This window comes from Dermacentor andersoni, chromosome 6, assembly GCF_023375885.2.
Source record: "Dermacentor andersoni chromosome 6, qqDerAnde1_hic_scaffold, whole genome shotgun sequence".
Taxonomy (NCBI): Eukaryota; Metazoa; Arthropoda; class Arachnida; order Ixodida; family Ixodidae; genus Dermacentor; species Dermacentor andersoni.
In genome coordinates this window covers 89,239,104-89,254,060 of record NC_092819.1, presented here as the reverse complement: position 1 = coordinate 89,254,060, position 14,957 = coordinate 89,239,104, and the positions used below count along the sequence as shown (strand labels likewise).

The window sequence follows — 14,957 nt, the reverse complement described above, 5'->3', positions numbered from 1 at the left end:
CTGCTCGTGAAGCCTCTGTTGTCAATAATAATCCAAGACATGGGCCTATTGAAATATGTGCAACTCTCTTTTATTGTGTATATTGATTCAAATTTCTTTCTAATGGAGCTTTCGCGTGGTTCGTACCACTCGCTCCTACTGTATTTACGTATTTGCTAGAAATTTTACCGGACTTGGTAAAATGTGCGGCAGTTATAAGAAATGGTTCATAAAGCACGAACAACAATATTTGATATGATGGGTGAGAAGAGCACTGAGGTGCCGTGCACCTTTCTACCCTTACGTTAATTCGAAACTCCAACTTAGCACCCGACGACAGTCCAATGAACACCGCAGTTACTTTTGGAGAGAGAGAGAGAGAGAATGAACTTTTATTCTGAGCAAACGCAGTTTGCACCCTCGGTGGGCGGCCTTCTTATTCCAGGTAGCCACAAGCCATGGCCATCTCCTGTGCCTGTTCGGTGAGGCTGCGCTCTCTCTTCCGGTGCGGCTCTGATAGCTTGGCGTCCCACTGCTCTTCGGTGCCATTTTTTCCGAGACATCACCAACCTTATGGCATAGCATTTCTGGAACATTGCAGCATGTGAAGAAGTATGAGTGCTGAGTAGGTGAGATTCTGTGCAATAGGATACCATGGACGTAGCTGTTGATTTGTAAATTCCTGACAGTTACTGCCTCTTCCCTTGTTAGGCTGTGGTGAGGTGGCGAATAAGTTCTTCTGTAAAGCCTGTAGTGTTGCAGAATATCGCTGTACTTTTTCGGGACTTCATCCGTTCTCTATGGCGCGTCCAGTGAGAATGCCGGGTGAACGTGAGCTCGGGCGGAGGCGTCGGCTGCCTCATTCCTCAGCAAGGGCTCATGCCCCAGAGTGCAAACCATGTATATATCTGGTAGTTTCTTCGTTGCTGTGGTTCTGATGATCTATAGGCCTTGCCTAGAGATTCTCCTTTTCTGAAAGTTCTGGCAAGCTGCTTGTGAATCTGAGTATCACTGCTCCCTCCCCTAGGTTGACATGGCCAAGGCTATTGCGCTTCCTACTGCCGTATCTGTTTCTCTCGTTAAAGTTCTAGCTGCCGTTCTCTCTTTACTCTTTCTGTCGACGCCGTTGATCGCATGGGCCGGAGTTCCTCTATCGGTGTGTCGCTGCATCGGTGTATGGTGTGTCCAGATTTCGGCCAAAAGTTTTTCGGAGAGTCCCTATTCTGCCTTTTCTTTTACCTTCATGGTGGGTTGGATGCAGATTTCTTAGAATGGTGGTTACGGAGCTGTACTGACGATTTTTATCTGGGATTATCCTTTTCTGGTTGCGCGGTTGCATAGCTTTAGCATATCCTAATCTTCTGAGTGTTGCCCTTTCAGTAAGTGCGAGGTGTTCGAGTTGGTTAACTTTGTGGGCTTCAACTAGCTCCTCCCAGGTGTTCTGGAGACCAGAGCAGAGTAGTCGTGTGGAGGAGTGTTCGGAGATCCCACTGGCAATCCTGAAAGCCTTCTGGATGAGAGAGTTCAGTTTATGTTCAGGTCCATGTAAGGTGTGCCTTCGGTGATTCTGCTGATGATGAAGGCTTGGATAATTCTTACTGCATCTAGTTCTTTCAAGACTTATCTTCTGCTTACTACCCGTCGTACCAAAGGTGCGACTTGAGTGACGGTTTGTGGTTTGGGTAGGGTGGCGGCGCCCTATCCATCCTTGTGTGCAAGTAGGCCTAAGAGTTTGAGCGATTCTGCTTTATTGATTTGCACACCGTTAAGTCAGAGTTCTGGTTCTCTGATTTCACCGTTCTGGCGGTCTATCCGTGGTTCTCGCTTTTAGTCTGAGAAGCTCCGATTTTTCCGGTGCGCACGCGAACCTGCAACCCTTGAGATACTTTTCTATACGATCCATGGTTTCTTACAATACGTCCTGCTGAGCTCCTGGGAATCCGCCTATTGTCCAGATGGTGATGTCGTCTGCATTAAGAGCGTGTCTTATATCCTCTATGCCGTTTAGTGTATATGCTAGTTTCAGCATGGCTATGCTAAAAATATTACTTTTAGAGTAGTTTTATTTTGATGCCATGTTGGGTACTCTTTTCGCGACGTCAATTCCAGCGCTGACAGCAATGCTGCGAAACACGGAACATCGGTCAGTCAGCAGATCTCGCACACCACCAAACTCCAGCATTCGACCGTCACCCATGACGACGACCCTGCGGCACAGAAATTAGCATACCTTTATAACAACAGCAACAACACCAACAAGACCAAGAGCAGTAATAATTTATCAATCAATCATTTATTCACCGTGCTTAGAAACAGCCTTATGGTCTAAGTGCGGGCGCCCCCATACACACCTACAAAAAAAATTGCAAGGTAACATAAGTGAGAAGAACTATAAAAAAAAAACAATATTGAAAATAAGCTTTTACATACAACAAGGCGCATGGTGAATGACAACATAAAAGGAGGAGAAGAGCAGTTCAGAAGTATGCGCAACTATGACAAAACAACGCAAAACTCGGAAAAGGAGAGGAAAAGAACCGCGACTTCAGACGGAACGTGACGAAGGAGTGGACAGGACGAGCGGTCCTGTCCTCGTTAAACATGTCGAACCAACTGGCCCAAGGTTCCCCCCTCTTGAACTCGGGAAAGAACAATAACAGCCAGCTATGAAAAATGTCGAGATCATGAAAGTAAGCATTGAAATGACAGTATTCTGCGGACGGTTGAGTGTTGGCGATGACACGCAGGAACCTGGAAAGGTCTATGTTCTCTGGTGATCTTGCGTGACATACGAAACATAAACTCAGGAATTCGGGGCAAGTGAGGATGCCGTGGAGAAGTTAGAAAAGAAAGAGAAGGTCAGTGCGATTGCGTGGGCAGTGAAGTAAGGGCAGTGACAATAAACTATCAGTGGTAGAACAACGTCCGGTGTCTGTGTTAGCAAAACGGGGATGATATTTGCTTACAAACGATTTCCTGAGCTGATCTATAATGGATCTAGAAATGCCGCTCTAGACGAGTGACACGTATCTGAGTTGAGAAAAACAGGTAGTTTTTTTACCGTTTGGGAAACGGTGTAGGAGAATTGAATTCCCTCGATAGTCTGCAAACAGAACAAATAGAGCGTGAAGCCCGCATTGTAATATGTTTAGTGTGAGCAGAAATTTGTAAGGTCATATCAAAACGTGCACTGAGGTCAATTATCTCACAGACCTTACACAATGGTTCAGAATCTATGGAATAAGAAAAATAAGTGCTTCGTGTCCTGTCTCTGTAAGTCATGGCTTCAATCTTAGAAGCAATTAAGGTGATGTGATTATTTTTGCACCATTCAGAAAACTAGAGGCACGACTTGAGGATGCGACAGACTTCTGCAATATGAATTTTCTTTAACATTTCGAAGCTATCGGCATGTAGAAGGATCCAAGAATTCTGAATAGAGGGACGAACGTCATTAATATTTTGAAAAGAAGTGGTCCTAATACTCATCCTTGAGGGATGCCGCTAATTGCCTTGTAAAAAGAAATCGGCAGCAAGACAGACTGCTTGGACTTTTACTTCGCTAGATTCGAGCAGGCGAAAACACTCCCCACGTTTAGAAGTGTTTACGCATTTACTTTCAAAGTCCCGGCTGCCGGTTGAAGGGGCTCTTTTCCAAGAATGCAATGTATCACTTGGAATCCTGCTTATTGAGGCTTCTGCAGAGTACGAAGAAAAAATGGAATGCTTCTCTTCTATAATAATAATAATAATTATAAAATTAATAATAATAATAATAATAATAATGCACTTGAAACAACCTTGGCCAATTTTAACTTTCTATAAGAGAGTACGCCTTCCAGTTCTTGAGTACGCCTCCGTCATTTGGGGCGGCACTTGTAGGTGAAACTGTGAACTTCTCGATAGTGTGCAAAAAAAGTTCACGTCTGCATTTCAACATCAAGTCTGTCAAAAGCCTTCTATCTCAATAGAGCTAACACAGCCTCTCGCATTACCTACTTTTACCTGTAGAAGCAACAAATCGGATTTTTTTCTCCACAAATTAATACGTGGAAAAATCTGCTGCTCGCACTTGCTTTCTAATGTGAGCTTTTAGATTCTGCAGAAAAGGACAAGGAAACAGCGCGCCTATCAGCCTTCTGATTTTTGCGACCCTCTATCTAGAGTGGAGGCTACATATAACGCCATTCAGAGTGAGTCTACATCTTCATACCTAACTTTAATATTTTCCTGCAAAGAGTTGCAGAGGAATTTGAATAACTGAACAAAACCTTTCATATCTGTTGTGTGTTGCGTCATTCTGCAATCCTTATTTGTTTGTACACTTTTGCTTTGTATTCTCTTCGTGTACGCATTTTATGCTCTGTTAGAATCTGTATTTGCGAAATTATTATTTTTTTTGTGTGTCTGCGCATGTGTGTATGTCTGTATGTGCGTGTGGGCTTCCACTCTTCTTCCTGTGCATTGTATTGTCGTGTGCGCCAGCACCAAGATCCTCGAGGTTGTTGCTGAGCACTTTAATAAACATCTTTGATTTGATTTGTTTATTATTGCCCACGCATACATTTTTTAATGTATGCGCGCGCCAGCACTCAGACCTGCAGGTTGTTCCTGGGCATGTTAAATAAACATCACTGATTGATTCTTGTCCCTTCCTTATGTTTCGCGCTGTCACATAAGTTGCAATAACAAATGTTTGCTATAGTGCCCAGGAAAAGCTACGAAGCCATCGTGTTGGGTCAGTTAAATAGTAGACAAAACTGACAAAATAGATGTAGACAAAGAAATGTGGTAGTCAAAACAATGCTAGATAAGGAAACAGGAAATAAGCAGGTAGGCCTAAGAGGGAGCTAATCATACAAGATGAGTATCTTCATATACACAAAACACAGAAAATGAATTCTGAAATACTTCAATACAGGTAGAAGACATATTACACCATTCCTTTTTCTTTTGGAAAAAAAAAATGATTTTTAATGTAAGAAAGCTGAGCAGAAAACACGGGATGCTGCCCGGTGTAATTTTAAAGCAAGGATAGTTGCGCACGATCAAGAAGCTTTGCACAATGTACATTGCCATGGACCACCTTGTAGAGGAACAGAAGGTCGGATTTAATACGTCCTGATTTTAGAGGTGGGAGTTTAGGTGTATTAGAGGGCTGCACTATGGTCGCCGGAATGGCAAAAGCGGTGCTCCAAAATAGATATCACTTTACTTGCTCGCTCCTTCCAAACTACACAGGCATATTCTGGTATTTGGAGGCACACAGTAAAACACAATTTCATAAAGACAACAGCTCAGCGGGATTCATGCGGTGTACGACAAGCAGTGTAAGAGCGCGAAGGGATCATGTTTCACATATTTAGCGTCTGAAGACAAGCATAGCGCTGTGTCGAAGTAGACACATACTTAGCCTCGTTAGCCTCGTTGAGCCATTAGCATAACACATTCTGACACCTCTAACAAGCAAGAATCCCATATTTCCGTGCTCTAGTACAATAAACAGGAACGAGTTTTTGACCCTGTCAAACGCCCTATAGCCAGATGTAGCAGTACTATTGCTACCTGCCCATCCTCTCAGCTACAAACTCTAGCGCCGATCTCGCAACATGAATATTGGTCTGAATGGACCGGCCCCTGATGCCACATATTTGATGATCACCGACCACAGACCACAGAGCGTTTGGCAGGCATTGTCAGATCATGAACAGCAGGTTGCCATTATCCCTCAAGCGAAAAGTGTACAACAGCTGTGTCTTAACAGTACTCACGTACAGGGCAGAAACCTGGAGGCTTACGAAAAGGGTTCTACTTAAATTGAGGACGATTCAACGAGCTATGGAAAGAAGAATGATGGGTGTAACGTTAAGGGATAAGAAAAGAGCAGATTGGATGAGGGAACAAACGCGAGTTAATGACATCTTAGTTGAAATCAAGAAAAAGAAATGGGCATGGGCAGGACATGTAACGAGGAGGGAAGATAACCGATGGTCATTAAGGGTTACGGACTGGATTCCAAGAGAAGGGAAGCGTAGCAGGGGGCGGCAGAAAGTTAGGTGGGCGGAGTTAAGTGGGCGGCAGAAAGTTAGGTGCAGGGGCAACATGGCCACAATTAGTACATGACCAGGGTAGTTGGAGAAGTATTGGAGAGGCCTTTGCCCTGCAGTGGGCGTAACCAGGCTGCTGCTGCTGCTGATTATTATTATTATTTTTATTATTATTATTATTATTATTATGACCACATCTTATCACGATTTGCAAATGGTTAGCTAATAGCGTTGCAAAAATTTTATAATCCACATTGAATAACGAGATAGGCCGATATCCGTACACTTTTTGCAATTTGGTCTCCTCATGACTTTTGGCTATGAGGACAGTGTGCGCCCTTCGTACATTGTCGCAATTAGGTACCCTACTTCCTAGGCCTCACGGTAGACCTGAAGTAATAATGGTGACAAGAGGGAGCGAAAACACTGATAAAATTCCGCACTAAGGCCATCACTGTAGCGCATCTTGCCTTTCGCTAACGAATCTATGCATGAACTTACCTCATTAATATCAATGTATTTATTTGCATATTCATAATCATCCTGATTTAACTGAGGCAGCAACAATACAAATTTTCTGGTAGCATCTGTATCCCATGGCTTAAGGCCCTGAAATAATTTTTGATAATGTTCGAAAAACGCTTTAGTTGTTTCAGTCGGCTCATTAACAATGATTCCACCGTACTCTATGTGTAGTATGTGTTTAAACAGCGCGTTTGGGCGGTCATCGCCTAGAGACCTACTGCGAGGATGTTCTTCCAGAAAACGCTCCTCTCGCACACGCACTAGTGCACATCTCTATTTCTCTGTGTACAAAGTTTGTAACTGCGCCTTGGCACTATGAATATGATCAATATATTGACCCGGATGTATACATTCAAGCTCGGTATGAAATCATTGTATCTGAAGTTGATGCAATGCTTTGTAATTCTTCTTTTTTCAAAGGCCAATATTGATGATTCTTCAATAGCTAACATTTTAACTTCCTGTTTGAATAATACCCACACAGCAGAGAGGGGCAAGTCCTTGCGGCATGACAGTTTAGCCATAAGCTAGTAACACGCTTTAGGAAGCAGTCAGACGAAAGTAATTGGCTATAAAACTTCCACAACTGCCAGCACATACGCCGACTTTTGTACCGACGGCTACCAAACGATGCTGAGACTAGGCAATGGTCACTAAAGAAGGCAGGGTGCAGAGTGTAACCATAAATAAGAGATAGTGCGCTAAGTGAAACGTAAATCAGGTCAAGACTTGCATGCGAGGTGCGTTGGAAATGCGTGTGGCGACATCCCGCCTTTTCATTTTCTGCAGTGTCCACAAGCCGATAATACATATCAAACGTTGCAACGCGTCACTGCTTGGATCATGTCTCAGCTTCAATGACATACGATCTAGTGCGTTACATACATAGTTCGTCTCCAAAAAGGACCAATGCACGATCAGTACAGGAATAGACCGTTCTAGGGATAAGAAATATTCTTGTTAACGTAACTTGTTCGGGGCATGAAGACGCACAAATATCAAGCTCATACCACTGATATCAATATCACACCATATTAGGCGCCCTTCCCTTTATGTAACAACTGTTGGAAATCACAATATCAATGTTTTCTAGCAAATAACATACAACCTGCGGAAATGCCTACAGCGTGGCTAACACAAGCATTATAGTCATGTAGGAATGGAGACGGAATTACTTCTGTACTTTCGTCGGATTCAATCTTTGTTTCTTGGATAGCAGCAATATATAATTTGCTGTTGCGTAACAAACGAAGAAGCTGTACTTGCCGTCCCTTACTTCGTAAGTCACGGACACTTAAAGTACTAAAATAGAAGGGAAGCGCGCCCGCCATGATTACCTATCTTGGTGCTGCGTATAAACGCTGCTCCAGAGGTGCACCACTCCCTTCTTGATGAGGTCATGCACTAGCGACCTTTTGTTGCACTTTAACACAATATGCATCTGCAGGAGTAGGCGTTCCCTGGAGCGGTTTTGTCAACTTTGACACTTTGAGAACCCGGGCCTCATTTCCCGAGGGTGATAGGTTGTCAGGTGGCGATGGATACTTCTTGGCGGCCTCGCACATCGATCCAGATTCCATTGACGGTGGGCGATCATGAACTTGTGGAAAATCTGCGCATGACATAGTTGGCTCGTCGTAAAGCAATTTAGTCTCAACCTTACTACGAGCAGGCTTCGTAGCAGGCTTCGGACTAAGGCTATTGTCAGCCGATGAAGGCTTAATTTCCTCTTATCAATGAGCTTCAGCGGTTGTATCACCGGTTGCATCCACTACTTTCCTAACATCCAATAGATGATCGGTGATGGTCTCCCACTCAGTTGGTATATTTCCACGAAGCTTGTCAGCGTAGGTTCCCATGCATGCATCTGCAAGGTGACCGTAGCGGTAACAGTTACTGCAGTGCGGTGTTCTACATTGTCGACGGATAAGCCCGACTCTGTTGCACCGGAGGCAAACTAGTGGTCGGCCAGGAACCAAGATGAGGCACTGGTGCCCGTATATGCTCAATATATGAGGCAGATTACTGGCAGAAACTCCATCCTTCAATGTAAACGCCACATCTCGATTAGTCATTGGCCAGACCTTCATGGCGTCACACCGCCACATTTCTCTCGTGTTAGACTGCGCTGTGCCATATGACAGTAGGACTCCAACAATCCATCTGTGTTCGAGGTGTGGGGAAGCCAAAGAAGCTTCATCTTGATATTCTTACATTCCGGGTCTATGACAAGGCACTTGAGGTCCTTCACCAACAACTCGCCTTTGTTGACAAGTTTCTGTTTCGCGATGCTATTAACACATGTCACTAACCACAAATGGCTCAGTGGTAGAATGGGTACGATCGCGGCGGGAACTCGGTAATTTTTTCTCATTCCCGGCGATAGCTTCTACGGAGACCGGACACTGGCGGCGGACATCATCGCTACCTGAAATGACTGTTGGAATGAGCCCATAACAGGTTACGCTGTGAAATATACAAATGCCACGTAACTGGACAGAACCAAGGTAATGTTGTTTGCCATCGCTTGTGGATACAGAGATCATGTTCTGCATTATGCCTAATTCCATAATTAGTCTTAATTAATCAACTTCTAAAATGACTAGATAAAAAATGTAAATGAGAAAATTGAAGAGCAACATAAAAAACTGGCGATACAGCTTTCTGTTGCACAGTATGTGGTGCATAAAAGTGCTTTTCCGAGCTTGAAAGAAACCCGCAAATACACGCTAAGTGCATCGATCGGCCAGTCACACGGCAGTTTTCCCTGCCTTTATTTATTTGTATTTTTTCTCTGTTCTGGGACATCACTTTAGTTCTGTCCAAGTACGTGGCATTCACACATTTTTAAATCTTGCTGCATAATAGTAGGGACACCGTGTATATACCTTGCTAGTGCAGTCGGGCCATGTCAAACTGCCACGGGAACCCGCTGTATCCGGAATGCAATGGTGGTTCCGGACACCAACGCATGTGCAGGGCTGCCAAGACCACAATAATCAGGAGCAACGCCTCAGAAACAAGCGAATGCTCAGGCTGTGCCGTGTCGCGTCCCAAATGGCAATTGGAATGTTTTGGGTATACTTGCTACGAAGCGACCTCTTCACCAGCGCCCACGTAGACAACGGCGGTGCCCGGCGATGACTATTACAGGCCAACAAAGAATATCCCTTCGAGGTGACAGTAACCACAGTGTTCTGTGGAACCACGTAACGACCGTCAAGGCCAGGCTTCTAGTATCGCCACAAGCTCACTATCATTCAGAGGCCACTAATTGATGCAAGATACCAACGTCGACGACTTCTGTGGGAACAGCATCGACTTCAGGTTCCTAACAGCCTCTTGGTTGCGTCGAATTCGGAGCGATTGCACAACTTCACAGACAGGGTCCAGCAAGTTGGTGCGTCATTATGGGCAGAGTGTTGCGAACACTTCGACCCTTCTGATTGGCCAGAAAAGAGTAACCGAATTTCCTCGCCTAGGACATACGGAAAGCGTTGGCTTAAAGGCAGGTTTTTGGTGCAGTGCAGAACGTGCTCAGGCTAGTTTGCTCATGCAACTAAAGTGTTCCGACATGGAGTGTTCTTTCATACTCATTGAGTCAGTTGTGCGCTGTAAACATGTAAGATAAACCTGTTCGTTTTATTCAACCTCCCTACCTTATCTTCTCGCCAACAAGCAGCTCTCGGCGATAGTGGCGGACGATTGCGCGTGTCCACTTGGTCAGCTTAGTGCAATGCCCCGGTATAGCGCAGCTACCAACATTTAGGTGTAGGCAAGCGATCCCATGTGTGACGCCCTTATCCTAGTTACGAACTACAGAAACGGACCACAAGAGTCGAACCAATCATGCCAAGAGCACCCTCACTCGGGGCTTCCGAGCACCACGCTCACGTGAGAACGCATGATGTATCGTGCGAGAAACATGCAAGGCACGAGCAGTCAAGCGCTGGTGAATTGAAGCCTGACATTCTTCCAAGGTGACCGCGATTCAACACGCTCTAATACCACGTAGAAGTTGTGGGTTTCCCTGCAAAATACTTTATTCACTAGCATGATGCAGCATGCTGATATTGAAGGGCAGCCACAAAGATTGTTGCTTATGAAAACTCCAACGTGACGGTGAAGAGAGCCTGGGAAAGACCTAGATTCTTAGGAACTGGCTGGATAATTTGCTTGATTTAACGTAGCTATACTTTAGTAACCGATTAACGCGGTAATGACCCGACAAGCTACATAGGAGCTATGAAAGACGGCGTAGTGAAGAGTTCCTGAGTTGTCTAGAAAAACGCAGGTTGCAATGTGCAGAAATCTTGTTAAACAAGTGTTCTTTCACTGTACCCAGTGAAGACCTGCATTCCATCACTATGGTTGACAAGTCAGTCCCCGACCTTGGAATCATCACCCGAATGATATCGCCACTTGTCCTCCATGTTGGGCAATATGAAGTGTGTTCAACGGTGATGACGTTGTTCAAGTGGTGCCTCACCTGTCGTAGTCTAGTATGGTGTCGATGCGGTGCGCTATCGTGATAACGGTGCAGTGCGCGAAGCTCTCCCTCAAAGCCGTCTGCACCCTGCGCTCCGTGTCCGAGTCCATTTGGGAAGTTGCTTCGTCCAGCACCAGAATTCTTGTGGCTCGCAGGAGGGCCCCAGCGAGCGCCACCAGTTGTCGCTGACCGGCACTACAATTCACCGCGCAAAAGCACCACAACGTTAGCTTTTCATCAAATATCAGTAACCTAATTGTTTGACTTTCGTGTGGACACCTCCATATTTTTAAGGAGCATGAATATATTATCAGTCCAAAACCATCAGGCAAATGTTAGTAGGCTGGTGATGGTAATGATGAAAATGAAGATTTTTTTTATATTCTAATTTTTTTCGTGGTCAGTGTTTTCCATTTTCTTACAGAGCTAAAAAAATTTGTGAACTGTCGTTGCCCTTTACTATTTTGCTTATCAGGAAGACGATTATCAATTTTTAAGTACTTTAGTAGCTAGACAATCCCGCAGCCTCTGAGACAGGGTTCATCAGCAGGTGAACGTACATTCTGTAGCGAAGAAGAACGTTATAGCAAGCCATCCTCTCCAGTGCTTTCTAGTGGATCAATCTCTCCAGCGCTTTGCTCAGGGAACGCCACTTGTGCTGAGAGTCCCTGCCTTGCTCTGACTGTCGTCCAAAACGCCGGTGACAAATAAACCCATTTACTCACCTCAGGTTTTCTCCCTTTTGAGACACGGAGAATGACAGCCCCTCAGGCGTCGTTTCGACGAAGTCGCTTAGGTGCACGCTCCTAAGAACTCTCCAGAGGACTTCATCTGAGTGGCTGCCGTGTGGGTCCAAGTTTTCACGTAACGTGCCAGTAAACATGGAGTAGTCCTGAGTATGATTGAAAGTATTTCGGTCGATTGGTTTTCTATAATGACATTGAGTAGCTTGATTTAACAGGACGCACTAAAAAAAACCTTGACCTGTATAAGTCATCCCCGTATTCTTGAACGATCCCTGACTCGAAGTTCTTCCTCCATTCAAGCGAATTGAGTATAGCGCCGCCCACAACTGAAGAAGACACTAGGCATTTCAAAAATTGATGCGGAGTGTCAGTGACCAATTCTATAAAGAGGCAGTGTTGCCATCTGTTTTCTCGAGTCGAGGAGGAGTGTATGGGAGGAACGTTCTAAAGTAAGGGAGTAAATTGCCTTCCACTGTACCAAAACAGCCTCTCTTACCGTGGGAGGCAGAAGACACGTAAACCTCGCTGCTACATCAAGGCTCATGGTAATTCTTTAGTGATAAGCATAGGTTGATATCATTGGAATCGGAAGAAGCCAAATACTTTGTACGTATTGAGAATACTTATGGTGCCACAAGAACCCAAATAGGAGAAGCTACTTTGAAATCAATTATTTTGAGATTATGCCTTGAAATGAGCACGCCTTACTACGTCAACTAGCCGAAGTTCCCTCCCACGAAAAGAAAGGCTTATAGATTGATGCCATAAAATAAAATTCCTTTCTTCTGAAAACGGGGAGCGAGCTGCGACTTCTGATTGCTCAGCCGCATAGACACGTCGATCAGTCGTGCCCCTAGGCACTTGTCGAATATTTCTAGAGCACTAATTTAACGTGTGAAAGATTTAGCAGGTGTGATATTTTGGGAAACGTGGCATTCCGCCATAACGTGTTGTCACTTCATTTGAGCTAATGAAATAAAACATGACGGCTCACTGATGCGATTGGAAGTAGAAAGATTATGAATTCGACATCGTTCAAATGCCTCAATTAGGCACTCGTGTTAAACACCATTGCGTGGCGATAACTGACACGCCCTCAGAGAGAGAGGGGGGGGGGTGAGGCCAAGCCATTGTACCTGTTCGACCACAATTTTTTTAACACTTCCAGGGTCCTAATTACGAGTTAACACATGAAAAATAGCGATGGTGCCAGCGAATGATTCCGTAACCTCTTTAAACTCGACTAGCTGGAAAGGGCACTCTCGCAGGAGGCAGATCATTAAAATCGCTTAATGTCTTAAAGACTGACGACAGCTGCGCAGATATCCAGGCGTGAGGACGGTACTGTGCGTTGCTGAGTAATGTGAATTGAAGCGCTATTAGCCGGTAAAAAGGCTTAATGGCCTTGAGGCCACACAGAGTTCTGATACAAATGCCTCAACATTTACTTTTTTTATTTTTTCGGGATGCGTTTGTGTAGTTTCCTAAAAAAACTCTCAAGTACAGCACTTTCCTTCTAGCTCCGGAAGTTATTCCGACTTTCGCAGCGTGTATGTCATGTTAGGGCGGATTCACGTACATTTGGTAACATTCCAAAAGCAAAGGAGGATAAAAGGAAGAAAAACACGACAACGCGGCGCTGACTTGTAACTGATTTCTTATTCAGGAATTTAACGCACATATATAGGAACCAAAGTCCAAGAATCCCTGACATGTCCAGGATACATGGTATGCTTCGATGATGTAATTATCATGTGTGATATAAATAGCAAAATTCTTTCTCCTGAAGAATGACCGATGCTTCACTTATACAATTGCCCCCCCTCCCCCTTGTAATCTTTGTGCCGTATACTCCTTCTATTTCTCTTGCGATCTGTCTCGTTTCCATGTTTGATGATAATAGACGTTTTATTAAAGATAGGTACACAGCTTCTTGTATAAGTGAACCATCGTTCAGCTTTAACGAGAAAGAACGTCGCCATACATATCAGTCCTGATAATTACATCATGGAAGCGTACCATGTGTCCTGCGCATGCCCAGGTTTTTTGGACTTCGGTTCCTATATGCGTGGGAACATCCTGACAAAATATCAGTTGCGAGTCAGCGCCGTGTAGTCGCTTTTCTTCCTTTTGTCTTCGTCTGCTTTTGCCCTGTTGCCAAAAGTACGATGAATCCTAACCAACTCACCAACCTTGCTATGTTGCTTTATCGCGGGTTTTCTCATGTGCCCAAGCATCCTCCATAAAGCTCTGATCAATTTCATACGATCTCTTCATATATTGGAATCTGAATACCTAGCCGACATCGACACTTGACCTTTTCGTGGGCTTCAAGAAGGTATTCGATTCAATAAACCATTAGGTAATCTAACGTAAATTACCATTCTTTCGGACGAAAGGAAAACCACCATCCCTATTCGCTAGTAACTTTACCTCGTAATTGCAATGCGCATAATTAAATTGTATTTGTTCAGTTAACATACAAATATATAGACGTTTGTGTGCCGCATGGCTCGATCTTGGGTCCCACATATTGTTCAGTAAATCACTGACATTGTAAACTTTCCAAGTACGCCCAAAATACTCTTATATACGTACGATGCAAATTTATAGCGGGTACAATACAGGTCAAATAAATAGAGATGCAAATACTAAGTAAATGTTGATGTTGATGTTGAGTTTAATGGCGCATAAGCAACTAAGGCTATCATGCGCCAATCGCAAGGTATAATGTAGGAAAAAGCTGGGTAACCTCAGAAGGTCCTTTTCTGATAGAGGACCCCGAGGATTCCAACAAATTAAATAAACACCTCAGCCTTCTTCTCTGACATGAGAAGTTGGATGAGGTGTGTCACTGGATGTAAAAGAGAACAAGGTCACGCTTTACAATTTTTCAAGAAAACCGGCTTCTTTTAAAAAGCTAAATACATGAATTGTCCCAACCAGCGCATCTTCACTTAAAATCAGTGAAGGATGAAAAGGAATACGTTCGCTGTAAAATGGCTTAAAATATTTTTTTCTTAATGTCTCAAGTTGTCTGCAGGAGAGTAAAATGTGGGTCACTGTAAGTTCGTCTCCGCATTTCTCACAGACTGGCTTGTCTTTTTTTGTCAGCAAGTAGTTATGGGTAGTGTGTGTGTGTCCAATGCGGAGGCGACATAAGACAACTTC

General features: G+C 44.2%; 1 protein-coding gene across 1 annotated transcript in view; it reads right to left on the bottom strand.

Moving 5' to 3' along the window:
• Positions 1-1,993: 1,993 nt before the first annotated feature.
• The window catches only part of LOC126522999 (ATP-binding cassette sub-family C member 2-like), a 58,073-nt gene continuing 45,109 nt past the window's right edge, over positions 1,994-14,957 (bottom strand). The window contains exons 13-15 of the mRNA XM_050171838.3: positions 11,766-11,932; positions 11,041-11,235; positions 1,994-2,186 (exon numbers count right to left, since the gene is read on the bottom strand). Coding sequence (XP_050027795.3) covers positions 2,042-2,186; positions 11,041-11,235; positions 11,766-11,932 — 507 coding nt within the window. The 3' untranslated portion in view covers positions 1,994-2,041. The remainder of the gene's footprint in view (positions 2,187-11,040; positions 11,236-11,765; positions 11,933-14,957) is intronic.